Here is a 19,776-nt window from a genome sequence, read left to right as displayed (position 1 = left end):
TTTGCTTATAGTTTACCTTTTTAATACCATGTTATGATTGGATCACTGTAGTGTTAAGAAACTGCAACCAAAACCAGGGCTGCATTACCTTGAATTCTGAAAAAACACATAGAAAAAGGAAGCTTCTGCTTGGCAATTGAAGTAAAAAAATCCTCAGGGAGCAGGGAGGGAAAAAAGGATCTTTCCTGACTGACTCAATTATTTTTCTGTGGCACAGTGACTTCTTCGAGGTTATAGAAGAATTAAATTTCTGTATTGGTGAGCAGGTGGAAAAAAAACATAGGATGCTTAATCTACACTTATATGTGCAGATTTTTTCATTAAATTCCTAAGGAAATAAGTTTTCTGTGACCATGTTTGTGACTTTCTCTCTTTTTTTTTTTTCTCCCTACACATAAATTTTGGCCCAACTGATTAATAAAAACAAACCTGAAAAAGGAATTAAAGTCTTAAATAGGTTTGTCTTTCTATGAATTTTGTGGAAGCAGATGCCAGGAGAAGAAGAAACCATCTGAATGGTCTTGCTACAGTAAAGCTGCAGCTCAAGTTCACATTCATATGACAGAACTACTTATACTCCTAACAATGGGAAAACTTTTAGGATGTCAGGTCAGCTCTCTTCCTATTTTGCCATAAGGCTCTGGAGCACAATCCCAGCTGTCCATGCAATATACACTTGTTCATTTGACACCGATGTAGACTGAAATAAAGGTGTTCTTGGGGAGAAGTCCTGGTGCAGAAGTGAGGATATTTTTCTGCAGCTTCAGGACTTGCACCCTACAAGACAACAGAGACAAACTGACAGCTGGTTTGCTCAGGGATGGTGTTATTTCTTGGTGAAGATCATAACGGTAGCATAGATGTAATCAAAGCAAAACTCACACTTTTTAAACAAAAGATGCTGATCACAGGAAAGCTGGGCGTATGTGTAGATGTGCCAGTTAGGGACATGTTTTAGTGATGGAATTATGGTTAATGGTTGGTCTCAAAGGTCTTTTCCAATCTAAATGATCCTATGATTCTGATTGTGGAACCATTTGTTTAATGATACTGTTGTTCCTGAATACATAAGGTAGGGAGGAGAAATTCCTTGGGGAGGGCTTTGGAAACCTTTCTCTTAAACTGTAAGTTACTGGATTGTTTATTTTAGGAAGGAATTGTTACATCTTAAATCTTTGATTTTATGCTAATTTTCCTTCATACGGTCTGTTTCTGTTGAGAAACTTGTCTGTAGTTCTGCAGTGTGTCATGGTAAGCAGCATGTAGCTCTGCCATGTGTTACAGCTGGAAAGTTTCTTCACTTCATCCCCCCCCGGCCCCCCTTGGTTTAAGGCAGCTTGTATTAAATACTTTACCCCTCCCTTTTTTTCTCAGTTGTATGGTTAGGAATTCTTTTACTACCTGTGTATCCTGTGGTAGTATTTAATACTAGTTAGACATTTGGCCACCCATACTTCCCTGAAATCTAATGTTGCCCTTCATTGATGGGGATTTCCTAGGTGCTCACATGCCTTTCTTTTGTATCTTCTCTCCAGATACACATCTTGGGTAATCACAGCAGTTATGGTATAAGCTGTGCAGTTTAACTTCTCTAATTATGAGACTATTTGGCCACTGTCAAGACATTTGCTCAATTATCTTGCAGTGAATTTGAACACAAGTGTCAAACACAGTTGACTATTCAGTTCATGTCATTTATCACTCCTTCTAAGGAATTCCATCTTGCTATTCCTGCTATTCCTGACCAAAGAGTTTTTCAGTATAGTGGGCAGTCTCAACCTCAACATAAGCGATTTATACCTATTCTTTATTTTTATTTCCTCATTGATGATTAGGTGTCCTTATAATTAAAAACATCAAACATATTCACTACCAGCTGAATTTTGTTAGATTAAGTAAAACTCTTCTCAAATGATAGAATTGTAATTCCTCTGATCCTTCTCATAACCCTTTCCACGCATCGGGGGTTTTTTTGGTAGGAAGATTAATTTAAACTGGTGGATGGAACTGCACATAATATTCCTGAATAGATCTTGCCAGGGCTACATCACAACTACCCTTCCTGCTTCTGGAAATTCCACATGTAGTCTATGAAAGTCATATGCCTATGCAGTCTATGAAAGGTCATGCATTCTGTCTGCTTCATGATGACTGCTAACAAGCCAGCTGTGGTTGCCTGATTTTATTTGAAGGGTTATTTTGGTGAGCTTTCTGCTTCTTTGATAATGCTACTGAAGTTTCTTGTAGCTAATGTTTACTTGACTGGAGGCACTCTGGCTAGGCCATACATAATGAAAGCCTTTAGTCTCACCTCTGGGTATTAGGGATGGGACTTGCATATTCCAGTTAGTTTTTGGAAGAGGTGGAGTGTGTTGACAGTATACATAAGGCAAGAGTGTCTGTCCTTTGCCCCAAATCTTTATCTGTTAGCACTGTGAAGAGCTTAGTCTTAATGAAGTTGTGGGAAATTTACTTAAATCCACTTTAGACTGTAGCACCTTACACCTTTCGACAGGCAGCAGTGCTGACTTCAGCAACTCCTGTCCTCTCCCTCTGGCCACAGCTCCAACCTTTGAGCAGGCCTAAAATGTTTAGGGATTTTTGTTTTGTTTTGTTTTTTGTTTTTATTTTTTTGCGGGGGGGGGGGGAGTTGGTGGGGGTTTTTTTAGTTTTTTTGGTTTTTTTTTTTGTTTGTTTGTTTGGTTTTTGGAGGGTTGTTTTTTTTTTCCCCAGTCCACATTAATTCCATGCTCTGCTTCAGTATTGCTTCACAATGGTTTGAACTAGCAAAATGTGAACGAGTGTCTGGGAAAAGATACAGGATGGGGACTGGACCACGCAAAGCTCACTTCACCACCCTGAGAAGTGTCTGTTGAGCCATTAACTTCAGTCATCACCATCCCTAAAGGGGCTGCAGAGCTGTATGAAAGACACTACGTGAGGGATATGTGAAGCTGCTTAAATGAAACCAAGTTCTTCATTGGGAACGTTTATATTTGGCTTAAGAGGTGTGAGCTGAAGCAACAGGATTATGCTGAAACTCCTAATCCAGAGCAGGTATACTGAGTATAAAAATTTTCACAGTTATTTTCTATTCTTACCTTAATGGTGAAATAAGCAAAAATTATATTATCCTAAATTAAAATCATGTACGCCCCACAGGTTATGTAGAGCGAGATGAAAACCTCGCTATTGTTTGAGTAGCCGGACCTGCGAGTTCAGAGCTGCTGTACCATAGCCTAGAACACCAAAACGAGAAAAAAAATCCCATTTGCAAACAAACGAAGCCTACTACAGATCAGGCAGTATTCGGACAACAAAATGGCTGTGGTTGTGGCTATAGGTGATCCACAAGAGCGCAGCTGGAAGTAGGGGAGCGGGGGAGCCCCAAACCCGCACTCCGGGTCCGGTTCGCGGCCGCGCTGGGGCGCGGAGGGGCCGTGCCGCAGTTACCGAGAGCCCGTCCCAGGGACTTACTGCGGGGAGCTGCGAGACGCGGGGCGCGCAGCCCTGAGGCGCACACGGCCGGCGGCTGCGCCTTCCCGGCGGGGCTCCCGGGCCGCCGGCCCCGCTCCGCTCCGCCGGGCCGGGCCGGTGCCGGAGGGGCAGCTCGGGGGCTGCGCGGGTCCGGCGCCCCTCGGGGCGGGCGCGGGCCCGGTGCCGGCGGCGCGGGGCGCAGGCGCGGGGGGCGCGGGCATGCGCGCTGTGCGGCGGGGAGCCCGATCTGATAGGGAGCAGGGGCTGACACTACCCCCGTGTGGGCGGCGGAACGTCCCGAGGATGACGTGCGGCGTTCTCGAATCCCGTGTCTCGCTCGCTCGCTCGCCGCCGCCGCCGCCGAAGGAAACGGGAAAAGCAACAAGGAGGCAGGAGCAGGCGCGGCGCCATGGCGGCCCTGGAGCGGCCCGTGCCCAGTCCCGAGGCGTTCCTGGGCCAGCCCTGGGCCGCCTGGGTGCGGGAGGCCGCCCCCCCGCACGCGCACGGCGCCGCCCCCCCGCACAGTAAGGGCAGGGACCGGCCGCGGTCCGGCTCCGCACGCCGCTCCCCCCGGAGCGGGGCCGGGGTCCGGCCGGGCCGCCCCCCCCTCTCCGCTCCCCTCCCTCCTCCCGCCGGGGCCGGGAGGTGCCGCCCCCCCGGGCGCTCAGCTGACGCTCGGCCGAGCCCCCGTGCCATGTGTGCGGGAGGCGCACGCCGCGCCGCGCCTGCCGTGCCGCTGCCCCGCGGCGCTGGGCCGGCGCCGCGGTGGGGGAAGGGGGCGAGGGGGAGGATGCGCGGAGGGGTCGGAGGATGCCGCGGGCGGGGAGGGGGGGGCGAGGGTGCTGCCGCGGGGGGCCCGGCGGTTCCGCTCCCTGGCAGATGCTCCTACCATTGTGCTTTTGCTGTTGCAAATAGAAACACTGCTCACCTCCTCACCTCTCCTCCTCTCCTCGCCAAACAATAAATGCACACCTCAGGGCCCTCGGTGCTTCCTGACTCTGCTTCTCTTCTGCAGGTGTAGATCTGGAAGAGACTGGAAAGGAGGGTGGAAAAAGCAGGGAGGTTATGAGGCTTAATAAAGAAGGTAAGTGGATAGTGCTGGCACACCTCTCTACCTGTCTGTTTCTTGGTGGTTGTGAATGACTGTGGTTTGGCCTTGACAGGGTGGTCTGATAGCATATGGATTTCCCTGCCGTGAAGAACGTTTCAGGGTTGGATACATGCAGATGACTATCACTGTGTCAACTTCTTTTGAAGTACGGGTATAACAGGTGTATACATGCAACTGACAGACATGGTAAAAAATAAGACAATTTTGAGGCTAAAGACAACTACACGTCAGTGGCCATATTGGATTTTTTTGTGGACCCTGTCCCTTGGTGCAACATTCCAGTTGCTTGTGTGAAGATAAGCATATAAACTTTAAATGTTATATTATTATTAGAAACTTAGTAAAGATGTTTTCCCTTGCAGTGAGAAAGGGTTTGTTACAATCTTTAAGTTTATTCACTTTAGCTCAAATTGCATTTTATTCTTCATTTGCAGTGCTGAGTGTATCAACTGAGCAGCCAGCATCAAATATTATCTTAGGTTACACTAACCCATGCATATTATGCAAAAATAAATAAAATTAGTAATTTGGGCCATGAGTTCTTCTGGTACTGTCAGTGTGAGCAGGCAAATTCCAGGTTAGTGGTATTTGCCAATATGCCAGGCCTGTCAGAGCTCTGTCAGCCTCAAGAGGAGAAACATTTTGTTTGTGATGTGTATCATTAACATCATGCTGAGGTAACACATAGTGCAACTAGTGAAATGGTTCAGGACGCTTTTTCGAGTAGCTTCGTGTTTGTTTCTGTTCGTTAAGAAAGCACTTTACGTACACAACCTCCCTGTCTTGGGAGATACTTCTTGGGAAGTCAGTTCATAATGAACAATCCCATCACAGTTAAACTTTGGTGTGACTTACTCATGGTGAGAGAAATCCCGCTATTACCTGTAATGTCATAATATATATTCTGAAATTATGTTAAGTTTCTCATTACATTGCAGTTGTCATTACACATGCGTTCGATTTTGAGCATCTTGGCAGCTCAAAGGAATCTTATGTTTTCTAAACAAGCTCTTGAAAAAGGAATGAATTAATGAGTAATGTAGATTAGTGTGATAAACTATAAAATTGCATGGAGTATTCATGAAAGTTATTTAAAATACCATAAAACTTCCTTTTTGAAAGACCTTTACAGAGATGCCAAGCTTGATTGTGTTCCTATCTTGATTCTTACGTGCCTGAATCTCTCTAATTTTTCTGCCCAAAGATAAGTTAGCAGCAGAACTGGGATTTTCATGTAGTTTTTATTTATAGGTAAAAGGTTCAAGGCTCTGTACATCTGTCAGTAATGTTGACTCAAAAATAATTAAACAATAATTTTGCGACTTCAGCTGTGCCTTCATAAGGAGCTTAATTTGTCGAGATAAAATGTTTTGTGCGCAGAAGTCCTTGAACACAAATTCATATTATAAGCTTGGGACATAAAGACTGTAGAGTCTCTACTACTCTACTATACATAATATGCAAATTGTTTCCTAGAAAGATTCAGTTTAAATTATCAGTTCCAGTCTTGTTTGGTTTTGGTGGGGGGGACAGAGACTCCATCAAAGGAGCGCTATTTAAACTCACTATCCAGAAAAATTACTTCCAAACAAAGCATAATGTCATTGCTGACATTATGATCATGACAGGTGTGAAGCACTTACTGGCTTTTATAGTACTTATGTCATAATACCATGAAAAAAAAACCCCAAAATTGACTGTTATATTTAGAAAATAAAAAGCCTTAGGGATATTATTGCTTTCAAGTAGTAACTTGTGTTAGATCACTTTGAAGGAACTTCCATGAAGTTTGAATAAATTAGTATGTATTGAAACATTTCTACTGTATTCACTTAGGCAGCCTGTTAATACAGGTGTTTTCACCACACCCATCTGTGTGTCTGAACACCCACTGTAAGTCTTCCTTGGGCCTCCCAGTCCTTATTAATAAAAGTGGAGAAAAATGTCAAGAGTTAGATTGGTCTGCAGGAAATGTTTTTCATGTATTTGCAGAAATGCTTGTGCTTTTACTCTGACCTTGCTCATGTGTTGTGTGACATTTTTTTACCATTTGTTGCATTTTTTTACATGCTTTGTTCATAGATGAGGGTTGTGGTTATGTTAGGACTGAATATAAAACCCAATTCCTTTTTTTTACAATCTTACCAACTTGAGTAGACCTTTTTAATGGCATCTGTGATGCCAGGAGATTGTAAGTGGTGTCTTAGAAAAATCAAATGTTACTTGTAACCTACTTGTATCAAGTAACCAGTGGCGACAGACGGACAGGATTTTAAGTATCAAAAATGACTGTCCTGTTTGATAAAGGTAGTGTAAAACCTGATCTCTCTGCACTTACTTCTTCTCATATTTGTCTGCACATCATCTTTAGCTGATGTGGCCAGGTTTATGCTGCCATTCCTTTGTAAGCAGTTTAGCAGGAGGGCTTTTTAGGTGAGTGAAACTGTGTGCAGAGCATAGTGGGAGCTAAAGAGTGGGAATATGTTGGTCTTCAGACCATGACAAGGTCATGGTTTCACTTTGGTTTTGAAGGAAAACAATGCTGGCAGGTGGCAAAAAGTGCTTCCAGTTAGCTTGATCCCTGCTTCTCTGGCTCCTTTCTGGTTGTGTACCATGTGTGTTTAGAGTGGTAGGCTGCTCTTCTTCCTCACTTTGGCCTAGGAGGGGATGTGGGAGGCAGCATTTCCTGGAGGTGGGGGGTAGGAACACTGCCTGCCGAGTCTCTGCCGGCCCAAGGGGTTGTGTCCCTGGGAGGAGGGGTCACAGTCTGATTGTGCTCTTCATTTCTGTAATGCAAGAGATGCATTGAGGCCTTGTGCCCCATATTAAGGGTAAAAGTAAAGACACAGAAGTATTGCTCACTGCTTTCCTTTATTCTGCAGTGTATATGTAGGTAGCATAGAGGGAGAGAAATTTCCTGAATGTTTGTTCAGTTTTCTAGACAGAATTGCTTTTTGCGTGCTGACACTTATTCTGAGTTTTCCTATAGCAAGTGCAGTCTGTCCATAGTTGACTGTTACTGGCGTGTGGATTTGTAGAGAGGGGATTACAAAGTTCCAAGAGCTCACAGAAAAGGAGAAATTTTATACATAAATGTTTGTGCCAGAAAAAAAAAAACCCAAAAAACTTATCTGCTTATCTAATCAGGAAACAGAAACAGTATTGTGTAACTTATCTGACAAATCACTACTAAGCAACCAACTTAGCTAAAAGAGAGGTTATCAGAATTAGAGCAGCATTTAGAATTTATGTTGAATTCTAAAAGGTTGAATGGCATATTTGAAGAATTGAAGATTTTCTTGCAGAGAGGAGGCATACTAAAAGAAGTCTGTATTTGAGAGTTTGTGTTCTGTAAAACATCACAGTTACTGTGTGCCTGAGTCAGGTAGTGTGTTCTGTTATTATCAGCCATAACCTGTAAATTATTATAAATTAATTTTGGAGGCTCGTATTTTACTTTATACAATATTTGACAAAATAATGGAAGAATGGGATTATTTAGGTTTCATGTACAGAACTTGTATTAATAATTGGTTTAGTAATGTGCAAGCATTGAGTGTTTGCAGGTAGACACAGGCTGTAAAGGAGCAAAAGATATCCTGTGTATCTTTGTGAATTACAGCAGAGTTAAATATGACCTATGGAATTTAGGTCTATGTCTGGATACTTGGTTTCATAGTCAACTTCAGTTTCCCAGTTCAGTGCGTTTGTATTATTGAAGTTAAAAAATTCTGATTGTTTTTCTGAGTTTGTGTTAAGAGATTTTTTTTGTTCCACCCCAGACTTCACCGTTTTACTTTATGATTACGCGTGTGAACTGGAGTTTTAAATGTATTGGATAATGGTTTACAATATATTTTTTCCCATTTTGACTTCTCACACAAATATCTGATGGAAAGTTTTTTGATAAATCCTTTGGCAACATAAAAACAAAATTAAAGGGATACAGATTCATTTTGCTTTCAATATCTTTTTAATTCTTCAGAAAAATATATTGATGATTTTAGTATTCTTGTTGGAAAAATAAGAAGTTAAGGAGGTTAGATGGTGGTAGGGAGCATTTCTATAGGGGGGAAAAGTGTGCGACATATAACATTCTACTTTATGAAAAGCAAGAGGAAGAGAACTAAAATTATTATGGGCAGATTGTGAAAGAAGAGAAGACAAAACCGGCTGGTTAATGCAAGCATAGAGAGTGGAGTTAAATTATTATTTATTTTTTTGTTTACTAGTGGTTTGCTTGTGGTGCTATTTGTCTCCTTTAAAAACATACTAAACAAAAAAGAATAAAAACATTCTTGTTTTACTTACCACCTTCATCTTCCACCTTCTTGTGGTAGTAGGGAATGTTAGAAAGGGCTGAGAGGGAAAGAAAATAATAATAAGGTTTTAAACACATACTTAAAAAGAAAGAAGTGAGGTTATTGAATTTAGACCGCCACAGTTGGTGATTTGGGGTTGGTTTTGCGGTGGGCAAAAGAGAGAGTTGAATGTTGTGTAATTATTCGTCTCTTCTCCGTAAGCTAATATAATCTTCCAGAGATACTGATTCTTAAACACATGTAATATTCTGTGGTGCTTGATGAGTGAAAAAACTGAGACTTGGCAGGGCAATTGCAATTTGCAAATAGCAAAACTGTGGCTGTTTTCGAGAGAAACTTTTTCTTACCGTTCTTATCTTTATGCTGAGAAGAAGAACAGTAAGCAGAGGTCCCCTTGGGGTCTTTGTTTAGGATGAAAAATGACAGTGGGATTGAATTCTGGTGTGCATTCTGATGTGTGACTAATCAGTTCTATATATGATATCTGGCTCTGATTTTTTTTTGTTTTTATTTTTTTTTAATATGGATAGCTTCTGCAGGGGAGTGGCATGTCTCCTGGTTATGGCTGTCACCTCATTTAATGTGTTTCAAGGAATGATGACAGAGGAAGAATGAAACATCATGTATGATAGTGCCCAGAAAATTTAGTCAGAATTGTAGTTTATCTTCATAGTTACATAGTTATTTTCTGAAACCTGTCCTTTAGTTCTTCATCCCACACACTGGATAAAAGGAGTGGAGTAATGGTAAGGCTTTCTGATCAGGTATTCTGTGTTTTGAATCAAGATTTTGATGTTTTTGAATATGCATCTAAAACTGTTGTACTGTAAATGACTTCATTAAAAAAACTGGTTTTGTTAGGTTCACATATCTTGATGAAGTGCATTATTTGTGCAACAGTTGTTCTGAAGAGGTTAGATCTCCTGTTGTTTAAGGTACCTTTTTTTGATTATGTGTGGGGAAACCATGTGTGATTCCCTGTCAACTGCCAGCACTGTCACTAAGGATCTGTCTCTGACATTCTTTCTACTAGTTGTAATTTATAACCAGACTTGAGAAAGAGGGAAATTTATGTGTTTACTAGAGGGTGCCCTAGGCCCTGCTGTCACTACAGAAAGTAAATGACTTTGTGTGTCTAATTTTGATTTAGATATACAAACGTGTGTGTTTTCGTGTTGATCTGCCTCTGTATGTAGTTAATAGTTTATAGATGAAATATAGATTTCTGTGTGTTAAAAATAGATTACACAAGAGCTGAATTATTTCCACTGTAAAATGGAGTAATTTCTTTGAAATATACCTTTTTTTTCTAGTTAATTAAAAATTAGGATATTATCAGATTCTGTTTTACCTTTGGGCAAAAAAATACTAGCCATTTAACCAAGGCTGAGGTGTATGAATGAAATTAAAGCAGTGGAAACTCCTATAGAAAACATTTCAAATTACATTTTAAGTTGTGAATCACAGGAGTCCTGTTGGCAGAAAGCATAAGTTTCTGGTAGTCAAAGCAAAAGTTTCTGGTAGTCACTGCATGAATTACTAAGAAGGATTACCTTCAGTAAAAATAGTATTGTTGCTATGAATGTTTCTTAAAGAGTTAACTTGAGTATAAGCTGATCTGAATGCCACGACTATTCATTATTAAGAGTGATTTTGGAATAACTAGCAAGAAAGATTATTGGTTTGTATGGACATAATTAAGTTGCTGGATCTTTCTGTCTTCCAAATTGAACTTCTTCAGCTTGTCTTTGAAAAAGCTGATTCAGGAGTTAATGGTGCAGGATGCCAGGTGAAGCTGGTGTCTTTAGGTAATTAATATGCAAAAAAACCCCTCGGCAAATGCTGTCATGACAGTAAGGGTGTTTGACAGAGGTCTGTTAGCAAGTCTATAGCAAGAAGTCTTTGGTGGTTCTCTTGCTGGATGAGAGGGGTAGATGCTATGAGAGTAAAAATGGCCCAGTTTTTTATCGCAGTGTTATGCAGCTGACTAAGCTGTCTCAAATTGAAGGAAGAATCCAGCACAGCTACTTGCAACTGATACAAAACAGAGAAAAACCAACTATGGCATGAATAATTTCTATCTTTTTCTTTTCTGTGTCCCTTTCTATGGCTGATGTTAAGGAACTGGTTTTGACATAACTTTTTGTATGGCTTAAAAAAAGTCATGCCTGAAAGCCACTGATGTTGCGGGGGAAGTGAGTTTTCTGATTGCTCTTGGTCTTGTGCTCATAGAAATGTCTTTCTTATTTCTGAAATGTTTTGCTTCTTATTCAGTAATTCAATTTCATGTTTTACCAAGTTGTATTAATAATACAGTGCTTAAGCCCAACACCTATTCCTATCTCTCTGCTTTCTTGACAGTAATTAGAATTTACATTTATTTGGTCTTCCAACTTTTTAATTTCTGTGTTCATGTATTTACAAAGTGTGTGCTGTTTGGCAAAAGAGAAGGGGAGTTTTCCTAGATCAGAAAGAGCATCAGCCAGAAGTAGCAAAGAACTTGCCAACAGAAGTTCCAGGTTCTGCACAACTGCTGGTTCCAGTATGTCTAGTGCAGTTTCACTTAATCTGCAGGCCCCTCCTGAATCATCCATAAAACGGAAGCAGTTGTATTGTGACAGAGCTGCGCGTGGTACACAGGGGGTTAGGCTGGCTTCCCTTTCCGTTCCCTGGGAACAGGTGTTCAGCAGAAGAGGCAGAAGAGTGACTGGTGAAGTAGCATCAATACATGAGAATGACTGGCAAAGGGCAAGAGTTCATAGGGTTTGGTTCTATGTGATCATTATGTTCCTTATTTTGTTTATATTTGTTTATATTATACAGTGTTTTATGTTTTCTGTCCAGTCATTCTTTCTCTTCCTTTTCCTACTGCAAGGGACTAGACATAGGGGTCAGGCAGAGTCTGTGAATTTGAAGTTATATTTGAACAATGCTAATGTCATGTCAGTAGTTGTTGAGAAGTTTGCTGGATCAAAATTCTCTTCTCTAGCAAGACAAAAGAGGGTGGGAATGGACCTCTCCAGTAAGAGAATAAGGTGACTTGAGCTTGTCATCATTTTGAGATGAAATGGCCAGAATGGAAGCTGAGATTTAAAGAAATGTAAATAATTTCTGTGTGTTCATTTTTTAATCTCTGATAAGTATCCTGTCCTCAGGTGGCTTTCAGGCTGGCCACTAGTGATTGTCAAGATTAGGTAGATTATCATGTGATAGCATATCTTTCTTAAGATATTTTTAGTTATGTTTTACTGAGACAGAATGGTACAATGATTTACATCTAAAAAGTTTGTTGGACCCATGCCACCACAGCAAACACCGACAGAGCCTTGTTTGTTTGGGTCTGATAATGGAGATAGTCAGAGGACAATGATCTGGAAGAATATAAGTAATTGATCTGTTACTGCAATGACTAGGGAGGCAGTATTATTATTTGCATGATCCTAATGCCTAGCTGAGGCACCTAGCAGCCCCATCAGGCACAAGATGCTACTCTGCTGGATACCAGCAAAGGGAGGAAGGGTGTGTACTTGCGTGTGTTGTGAAACTGTGCTGCAGAGAACTAATTTTTTAATGTATGATGAAGCAGGAGTTTGAATATTGACAAACAAAAGCACTTAGTTTCTCAATGTGGTTGACTTTAGCCTAAACTAAAGTGACTTTCTTAGAACTGTAACAAGGAAAGCTTTAAAGTGATATCTGGATGGCAATGAAGTAATTTTGCAAGAGCTTGGAAGGTATCCTTACTCAGGTGTGGAAATTGGCCTGTATGAAAATGCAGGTTGGTTGTTGAAAGCTTCATAAATGGATACTGATGCCATGAACCAATTAGAAATGTGAGCAAATGGTGTGACAGCAAGTAGGATGTGGACAGTTTAGTGTACATAAAACAGAGGAGACTGGAAGGCAAAGATGAGTTGTTCCCAAATTCAAATTTGTAATGGAGGATTGTGCATAGATGGATGCAGAGAGTAAAGTAGTATGAGAGTATAGGAGAAGGAGCTTTTGGAACAGTGTGAACAAGGTGGATAACGTTTGTCAACATTTAAAATAAGAAAATACAACTAATGTGAGGTGAAGGCCCAGACAAACCTTTAGCTCTGAAGATGTTTAGAGAAGACTTTGTCCTAGGGATGCAAGACAAGAAGAATCATTTAGATTTAGCTGTAACCTGAATGAATGGTTTAACAGAGAAGCTACTGGCAAAGATGACATACTAGTTTATCATAGTGTTTTTTATCCGAATGATGGACGAGTTGATTATGCTGTCCAGGGTGATCCAGAGAGGAGGTGGAGAAAAAAGGGTAGGAGTGGTGAGATCTAAATTCTGTTCTGGCTGTTTTGAGCTGAAGCTAACAGCTACTCAGTGGCAAGACGTGTCAGATAGAATGAGATTTTTTTGTTTAGATGTAAATCTACTGTATTTAAGACCTGTTCTCAGGAACAATGTAAAATTCTCAGACATAAAAGTAGTAGCAAAAGATACAGCTCAATGGAGACCTGCTAGAAGACAAAGGAAGAATAAGGAGACTGCCAATACTCTGTGAAGGGATTGGTACAAGAAGGATGGACAGTAGGAGAGGGGAGAGTCATGGAAGTCGGAAACAGAGAGTGAATGCTTCAAAAGGAGAAAGGCATTTAATTTTTATGAAGAATGCACAAGGGTTATGGGTGATGGAAATTATTAATTTGTGATACTGCAATAGTAAAAGGTTTTTAGACATTTTAGTGAAAATAGTTTCACTATATTGCAAGGGACAGATGAAGGAAACTCACGCTGAATTTATAGACAAAAGTGTAATTTGTTATCAAACAGAACATAATAAGCTTAGAGGTGAAAGAAGGACAGGAAGAGTAGTGCAGTTAGAGAATCAAGGGGTCAGAAGTAGATTTCCAAACACAGAAAAGATTCATTGGCTGTCCTGCTGTTCTGTCAGAGCAGGAGGAGAAAGGAGATGTGAGGTATGGGCTCATGCAAGTGAGGCAAGGAGAGAGTGGGACAGATGAGTTTTACCTCTATTGTACGAGGAAGAAGGGAGAGCTATAAGGGAGAGAAAGAGAGTGGGAAGGGAGAATGTGAAATGGTTATTATGTTTTCTCGCTTTCTCTTGGAATAAATATTTGCATTCTATTGCAGAGAAAGAAATAGATACAAAAGAAAAGGTTTGAGGAGTGAGTCAAAAGTAGGAAGAAAAAAGGCTGAAATTGCAGGTGTGGGTTCAGCTCAACTGGAGGAATGGCACAGATTAGTAAGCAGCAGGAGAGAGAGAGAGAGAGAGAGAGAAAATGTGCAATAACCTCATTTTCAGACTGGTTCTTTTTTCCACTGCAAATTCTAGGACAGGCGAGAACGTAGAGAAGAAAATGGATGTTTAAGATGAGCATGAGTTCAGGCTTGGTGAAGTTGGACCTGGTATTGGCAAGCAGAGCAAAAACCATCACAAAAAATAAAGCTCTTCAAGGAGAGAGGAGTGTCTGATCATATCTATCACATAGCATGATGGACATGAAAGTATTCTGTTCCTTGCAGTGCATCATAACTAGATAATATATCTACATGATTTGTTACATACTGATACTGACTTGTGCTTCCTGCTTCCAGAGCTGAGACAAGGCCACGGGATTGCATTATCGTGGACTGGGCCCCCGGTAATGTCGTACTGCTCAGGGTGTATCGTGAGAGCTTGGGCGTGGTGCTGCAGTAACCATGGTTGTATGGCTTTTGCTTGTCTTGCAGGGCAAAGCAGCTTGTTCCTGTCTACATGCTACAGGCAGGCATGCTTTATGATACAGCACTTTTTTTTTTTTTTTTTTCTCTGAGAAAGGACATAGTAATTTTAGAGGGGTTACATGGAATGGCTGTCATTCATGTCATTCAGTGTCTAAGAAGTTAATCCTAGGTTTTCACATCTCTTTAGTAGATCTAAACATCTGTTTAAAGAAGAGGAAAATGCTGTGGGGGAGATTTGTTCCTTCACGTGCAGAGCATTGAGCTGATCCTTTGACTTGGAAGGCTTTATTCATTACCTTGCCTGCCTTTCCCAAGCAACTTTCTGCATGTCCCTGTATGTTATCAATGTTCAGTCATCCCAGCAGCTTATACACGTCACCATGCAGAGGTGCTGAGAAAACAGGGAAAGAAAAAAGTCTTCAAATTTTCTTTTCAGGGTCTCTCAGGTGATTTTTTTTTTGTGCACTATCATGAAGTTTTATGGTTCTGATTGTATTCATGCTTTTGCTGTATTTTTGGCTTTTTAGAGAACTTGGAGAACCTTGGGCAAATATATTAAGAAACTGAATGCATGGCAATGGAAAAACATGAGGAGAAATGGGAGGAAAAATATTTCAGCTCTTGAAATTATGGTGAGCTGTGTGTATAGAGCTTTTAATAGAGTCTTCGAACATTCTGTGCTTGGTGTAAGTTTTCTTCAGCTTCTCTCATAACTCGCAACACACTGGGTGTGAACATTACCAAGCCTTTTAGGTATTTAAATTTTGAAAGAGGTAATGCAGCTTTACATATTTTTGGGTTTCTTTCTCATCAAAAAAAATTATTCTTGACTGCATTGCTCAAGGAGGCGATGCTGCGAGTTTTATTTGAGTGGCATTCATTATTCTTTCAGCTTTTCAAGATGCCTGTCACTATTCTGTTTGTTTTCCAAGCTCCTTGGCAAATCAAAGGTATTGTAAACTTTTATCGCTTTCCTGGAAGGTAAGAGTATATCCACTGCTGGAGTTCTTGTAGGCTTTTCATTTGTTTTGAGTTTTTTTAATTCCTTGCAATTAAGTGTGTATTTGGAAAAGTTCTGAAGAGATGTATCATGTATGTTCAAATGATGTAACGTATATAAGTGTTGGCTTTAGAACAGTAAGATATCGTCTCTATTTCTGAAAGCCTCCAATACATTTCAGACAAAACTATAAGTAGTGTATGTTGTGAAGACAAAAATCAGTCTATGAATGTTGAACAATTTCATGCAGTGAGCTATTTTAAGGAGGAATTTGAAGGAGGTAGAGAATAATTAGTTGATGTGGAGGAAGGAGGCATCAAAGCTGATAGTATAGCACACAGGAAAGTAGCATACAGAACAGATTTCTAGTGAAAGCAGTTCATTTGTAAAAATAAACTCTCCCTGTTTTGTTAATATTGTCTTACTGTCTCGGAGTTGGAAAGCAAAACTAATTGTAATTGCCAGACTGCAAAAATAACATAAATATTGAAAGATAAATCTTAATCTTACTTAACTCTGTTCCCTAAACATGCCCTCTGTTCTCCAAATACTTAAACATTCCCTTTATTATTAGGCTTCAGCCTCATCTGTTCTTTTGAATAGTGCCCTAGTTTTGCTACTATAGGCAGAAAGTGAAGAGAAACTAACACATTGTGTATGCAACAACATTTGTCATTCTTTTACACTCTTTCTTCTGTATTAGTTCTTTTCTGCCTATTTGTTTGTATATTACAGGATTGAAGAGTAAGTGACATGCAAAATTCTAAACTGTTTTGACTCTTGTTCTTGACTATCTACCTTAGAATAGGCCTGTGTCAAAATTTTTGTTTCCAAATTTTGTGTCCAAATTTCTCTGAAGTTTTAATTTCTTTTAGGAGAACCTCTTTCAATGTGGGCTTTCCATGGCAGATTTCTGACATACCATGTGTAAGCATAGTGTGCTATGAAAACAATATGCGGAACAAGTGCTTTTAAAAAGCTTTCTCATTTTAGTGTTGTGATGTTATGGGAGAGACTTTCCCTGTGTTCAAAATCATTATATTGAACCTGCTTTGAGTAATAATCAGGATGGTGTGTATATATCCAGGGGAAGTGTATGTAGTAGGATTCATGTCAATATGAGGAAAGGCAGAGGGAATGAATGAATGGATAGGAAGAAGTCACGAGAAGAAGCAAGTTGACTACTGATGTTTGTAGATCACCTCTCTTTGTGAAGTGGCCCAAGGTGTCCTACCAGCTATGTGTGGAAATTTTTTGTCACTGAAAGAGGATAGGCAAACATGGCTGCTGCTGCTGGAAGACCAATCATACCTGCACTGGAATTAGCTGAAAGAACACTAAAAGCTACTATTCCCTACTCATGGGGTATAATCCAGTCCTCACTGAAGTATGTTGTTGCATAACAATTTTGAAAGGAAAGGAACGATGCCTTATTTCTAGATTACAAAGAGAATACAGAATAGAATGTATTTATTTATGGGGGGAAAAAGAAAAAGCAGAATACCAGAGCACATTACCTTTCCCTATGATGGGTTGTGGCAGGCTTTATTGACTAGCACTCTGTTTAGTGTTTTTCAAAAGTCGATGCTGCCACTGGCACCAAATTTTACTTACATTACTTTATTTACATTACACCAAATTTTACTTACATTACATTTACTTACATTAAAGTAAGGACTGACGTACTTCAAAATATATTGCTGAGGTTTATCTTTCTCTCAAAGAACAGTTACCCAAGCCACACTTAGAAGAATAGGTCAATTCCTATTACAGCAAAAACCCATAGCAGTACTTCACTATATTTTAGTAAGTCACCACATATTCTAGTATGGTGCTTTTCAATAATTTTTAAATTACTTAAAGGCAGAATTGGATGTCACTTGCTTCTTTTCTGTGCAAACATTACTGTCATCTTTTTTGCACCTGCTCTACCAGTGAGGACCATGGACTTTACCAGATATGATAGGATATGATTTTATAATCTCTAATTGGATTTTTTTGGCAGTTTTCTTTTTGTTGTGTTGTGAAAATGGTCATCCTAGATACTTCATGATTTTACTTCAGGATAGGAAGGGGAACTAGCTGGTGATACAGTAATAATTGAAGATTATAACTGGCAATTAATTTTCACTACATGGGTAGATTTATAACATTAGCAAATCCTCCATGACTAGCCTGCAGCTCTGCCTTTTGTCTGGAAGAACACTGACTTTAGCCTGAAGCAATTTTTCGTTGTGCCCACTGGATTTTGCTGAGAATAAAACCTGCTGTGACCACCCAGCGCCTCAAGAGGTGAATATATAAGTAAGCATCAGAATGCCATAGTGCAAAATAGGTTGTAAATGTTGAGTTTATTGAATGAAATAGTAGTTTAAAGAGGGAGCTTTAAATTGGGTAACTATTACATGATTGCAGTGTAATCTTTCTCTGCAGTTTTTCTCTTGTAAAATACAGACACTGAATTTATACATTTCATCATACTTGGAGCTTATGCAATAGGGGTTAAAAATACATACATTTTTCTTTACAGCAAACAAGTAAACTTGGTCCATTCTGATTTTTTTTATATTTGGAAGAACTAGATAGAATGTAAGTAGAGATGGAAGAATTGCTTTTGAGAGTTGATTAATTGAAGTGTTACTCCTTGTGCAAAGTAGTCTTGAAGGAGGCTGAAAGTGCATGACTGGGAGTGTAGGGGGAGGTGAATACTGCTACATTTTATACAGCTTTATTGAAGTGCTGTATCCCAGTTCTCATGTCCACATCTGGTGTTGGAAAAACTGGAAGGAGTTCAGAAAAAATCTACATTAATTTGAGGCCTGGATAAGCAGCTTTAGAATGGAAGACTTAAAGAAGCTCAATCTATTTAGTTTATCAACAGACCGTAGAGGCTACCTGATAAGTCTGTAAGTACTTAGACAGGGCAAAGGTATCTGACAGTTAGATGGTTCTTTGTCAGGTAGATTAAGGGGATTCTCATGGCTAAAAGCTGAAGCTAGATCAGTTCAGAGTAGAAATAAGATGCAGTTTTCTAATGATACAATTAAATAGGAACAGCTTATCAAGGGATGTAGTAGACTCTGTTGCACAAAATCCTCACATAAGGCCCTGATCATTTCCCTGGAAGCACACAGTGCTTTAGCCATCCATAAATCTTGGGTTTGAGGTTAAAATAGTATGATTAAATTCTGTGGCCTGTTTTAACATAGAAAGTCAGTACAGTTCATAAGGAAGATTTTTGTTCTAACTGCCTAAGGTTTCATACATTATTACTACTTCTTTTGTTAAAAAAAATTCATGTTAAGGATGAGGTGATAAAAGCAAAAGGCAGCTTTCTAATGTGGTGAGTGAGAAGGAACTATCCTTTAACAGCAGGTAAAAGAGGAAGTTACACTTTCGAATCTCCTTTTGTGTTTTTCTTGTAATCAAAACCACTAATATCCCCCCAGTCATTAATTCTAAGCATAACTTAATCATTTACCAATGTAATTGTTGACCTTTTCAGAAGCATTGCAGATAGTTTGTGCCTTCTCATTGTAAGGTCAGGTAATTGACAGCTGGACCCAAACACTTTTCTTGACTTGGTTTGCAAAGCAAAACAGTCTTTGTCAGCAGGTTTTCCCTGGTGCTGCCTTCTTGGCCATGGATTTATTAGGACATAGGAGATCAATCTTTGTGGTAGAGTAAAAGGCTCTGTAATGAATTGTATAAGAACTCATTTTATCCTAGTTTTGCAAAAGAAACAGTAGGAGTTGTTTGAAGGATATCAGTATATGTATCATTTAGTTTGCCTCTTTTTTGTAAAATCACCATCAGTTTGGGTGAAAGTGTCACGTTTTTTCTTGGTTATGTTGACAGCAAGACCAATCAGTACTGATTTAAGATAGATTCAACCTAGATGAGAAATGTTATGTATGTGGGGTTAAAGGAAGCACCTAACCTGCTCTCAGAGGTTTTCCCAGCACCAGTGGTCCTATTACTCTTGTAAGCACTGTATACAAAATAAGCAGAGAGCAAATGTGCCGCATCTCAAGTTTATAAATTCTTCACCCTCATCCCCTTACCAGTATTGCTGCCTCCAAAAACTGTAAAAAAAGATAATGTGAATTGCTTGAATGTGAATGTGAAAAAGACATGT

General features: G+C 39.9%; 1 protein-coding gene across 4 annotated transcripts in view; it reads left to right on the top strand.

Annotated features, from left to right (window-relative positions):
- The first annotated feature begins 3,695 nt into the window (after positions 1-3,695).
- LOC131592196 (ataxin-7-like protein 1) overlaps positions 3,696-19,776 on the top strand; it is a 113,867-nt gene continuing 97,786 nt past the window's right edge. For 2 of the 4 annotated variants that reach the window (XM_058863540.1, XM_058863541.1), the window contains exons 1-2: positions 3,696-4,001; positions 4,493-4,561. In XM_058863540.1, coding sequence (XP_058719523.1) covers positions 3,887-4,001; positions 4,493-4,561 — 184 coding nt within the window. In that variant the 5' untranslated portion in view covers positions 3,696-3,886. The remainder of the gene's footprint in view (positions 4,002-4,492; positions 4,562-19,776) is intronic. The other 2 variants (XM_058863538.1, XM_058863539.1) reach the window with 1 other exon arrangement.

The sequence above is a fragment of the Poecile atricapillus genome, chromosome W (genome assembly GCF_030490865.1).
Source record: "Poecile atricapillus isolate bPoeAtr1 chromosome W, bPoeAtr1.hap1, whole genome shotgun sequence".
NCBI classification, from domain to species: domain Eukaryota; kingdom Metazoa; phylum Chordata; class Aves; order Passeriformes; family Paridae; genus Poecile; species Poecile atricapillus.
The sequence above is the reverse complement of the archived record's forward strand: the minus strand, read 5'-3'. Positions and strand labels throughout refer to the sequence as shown.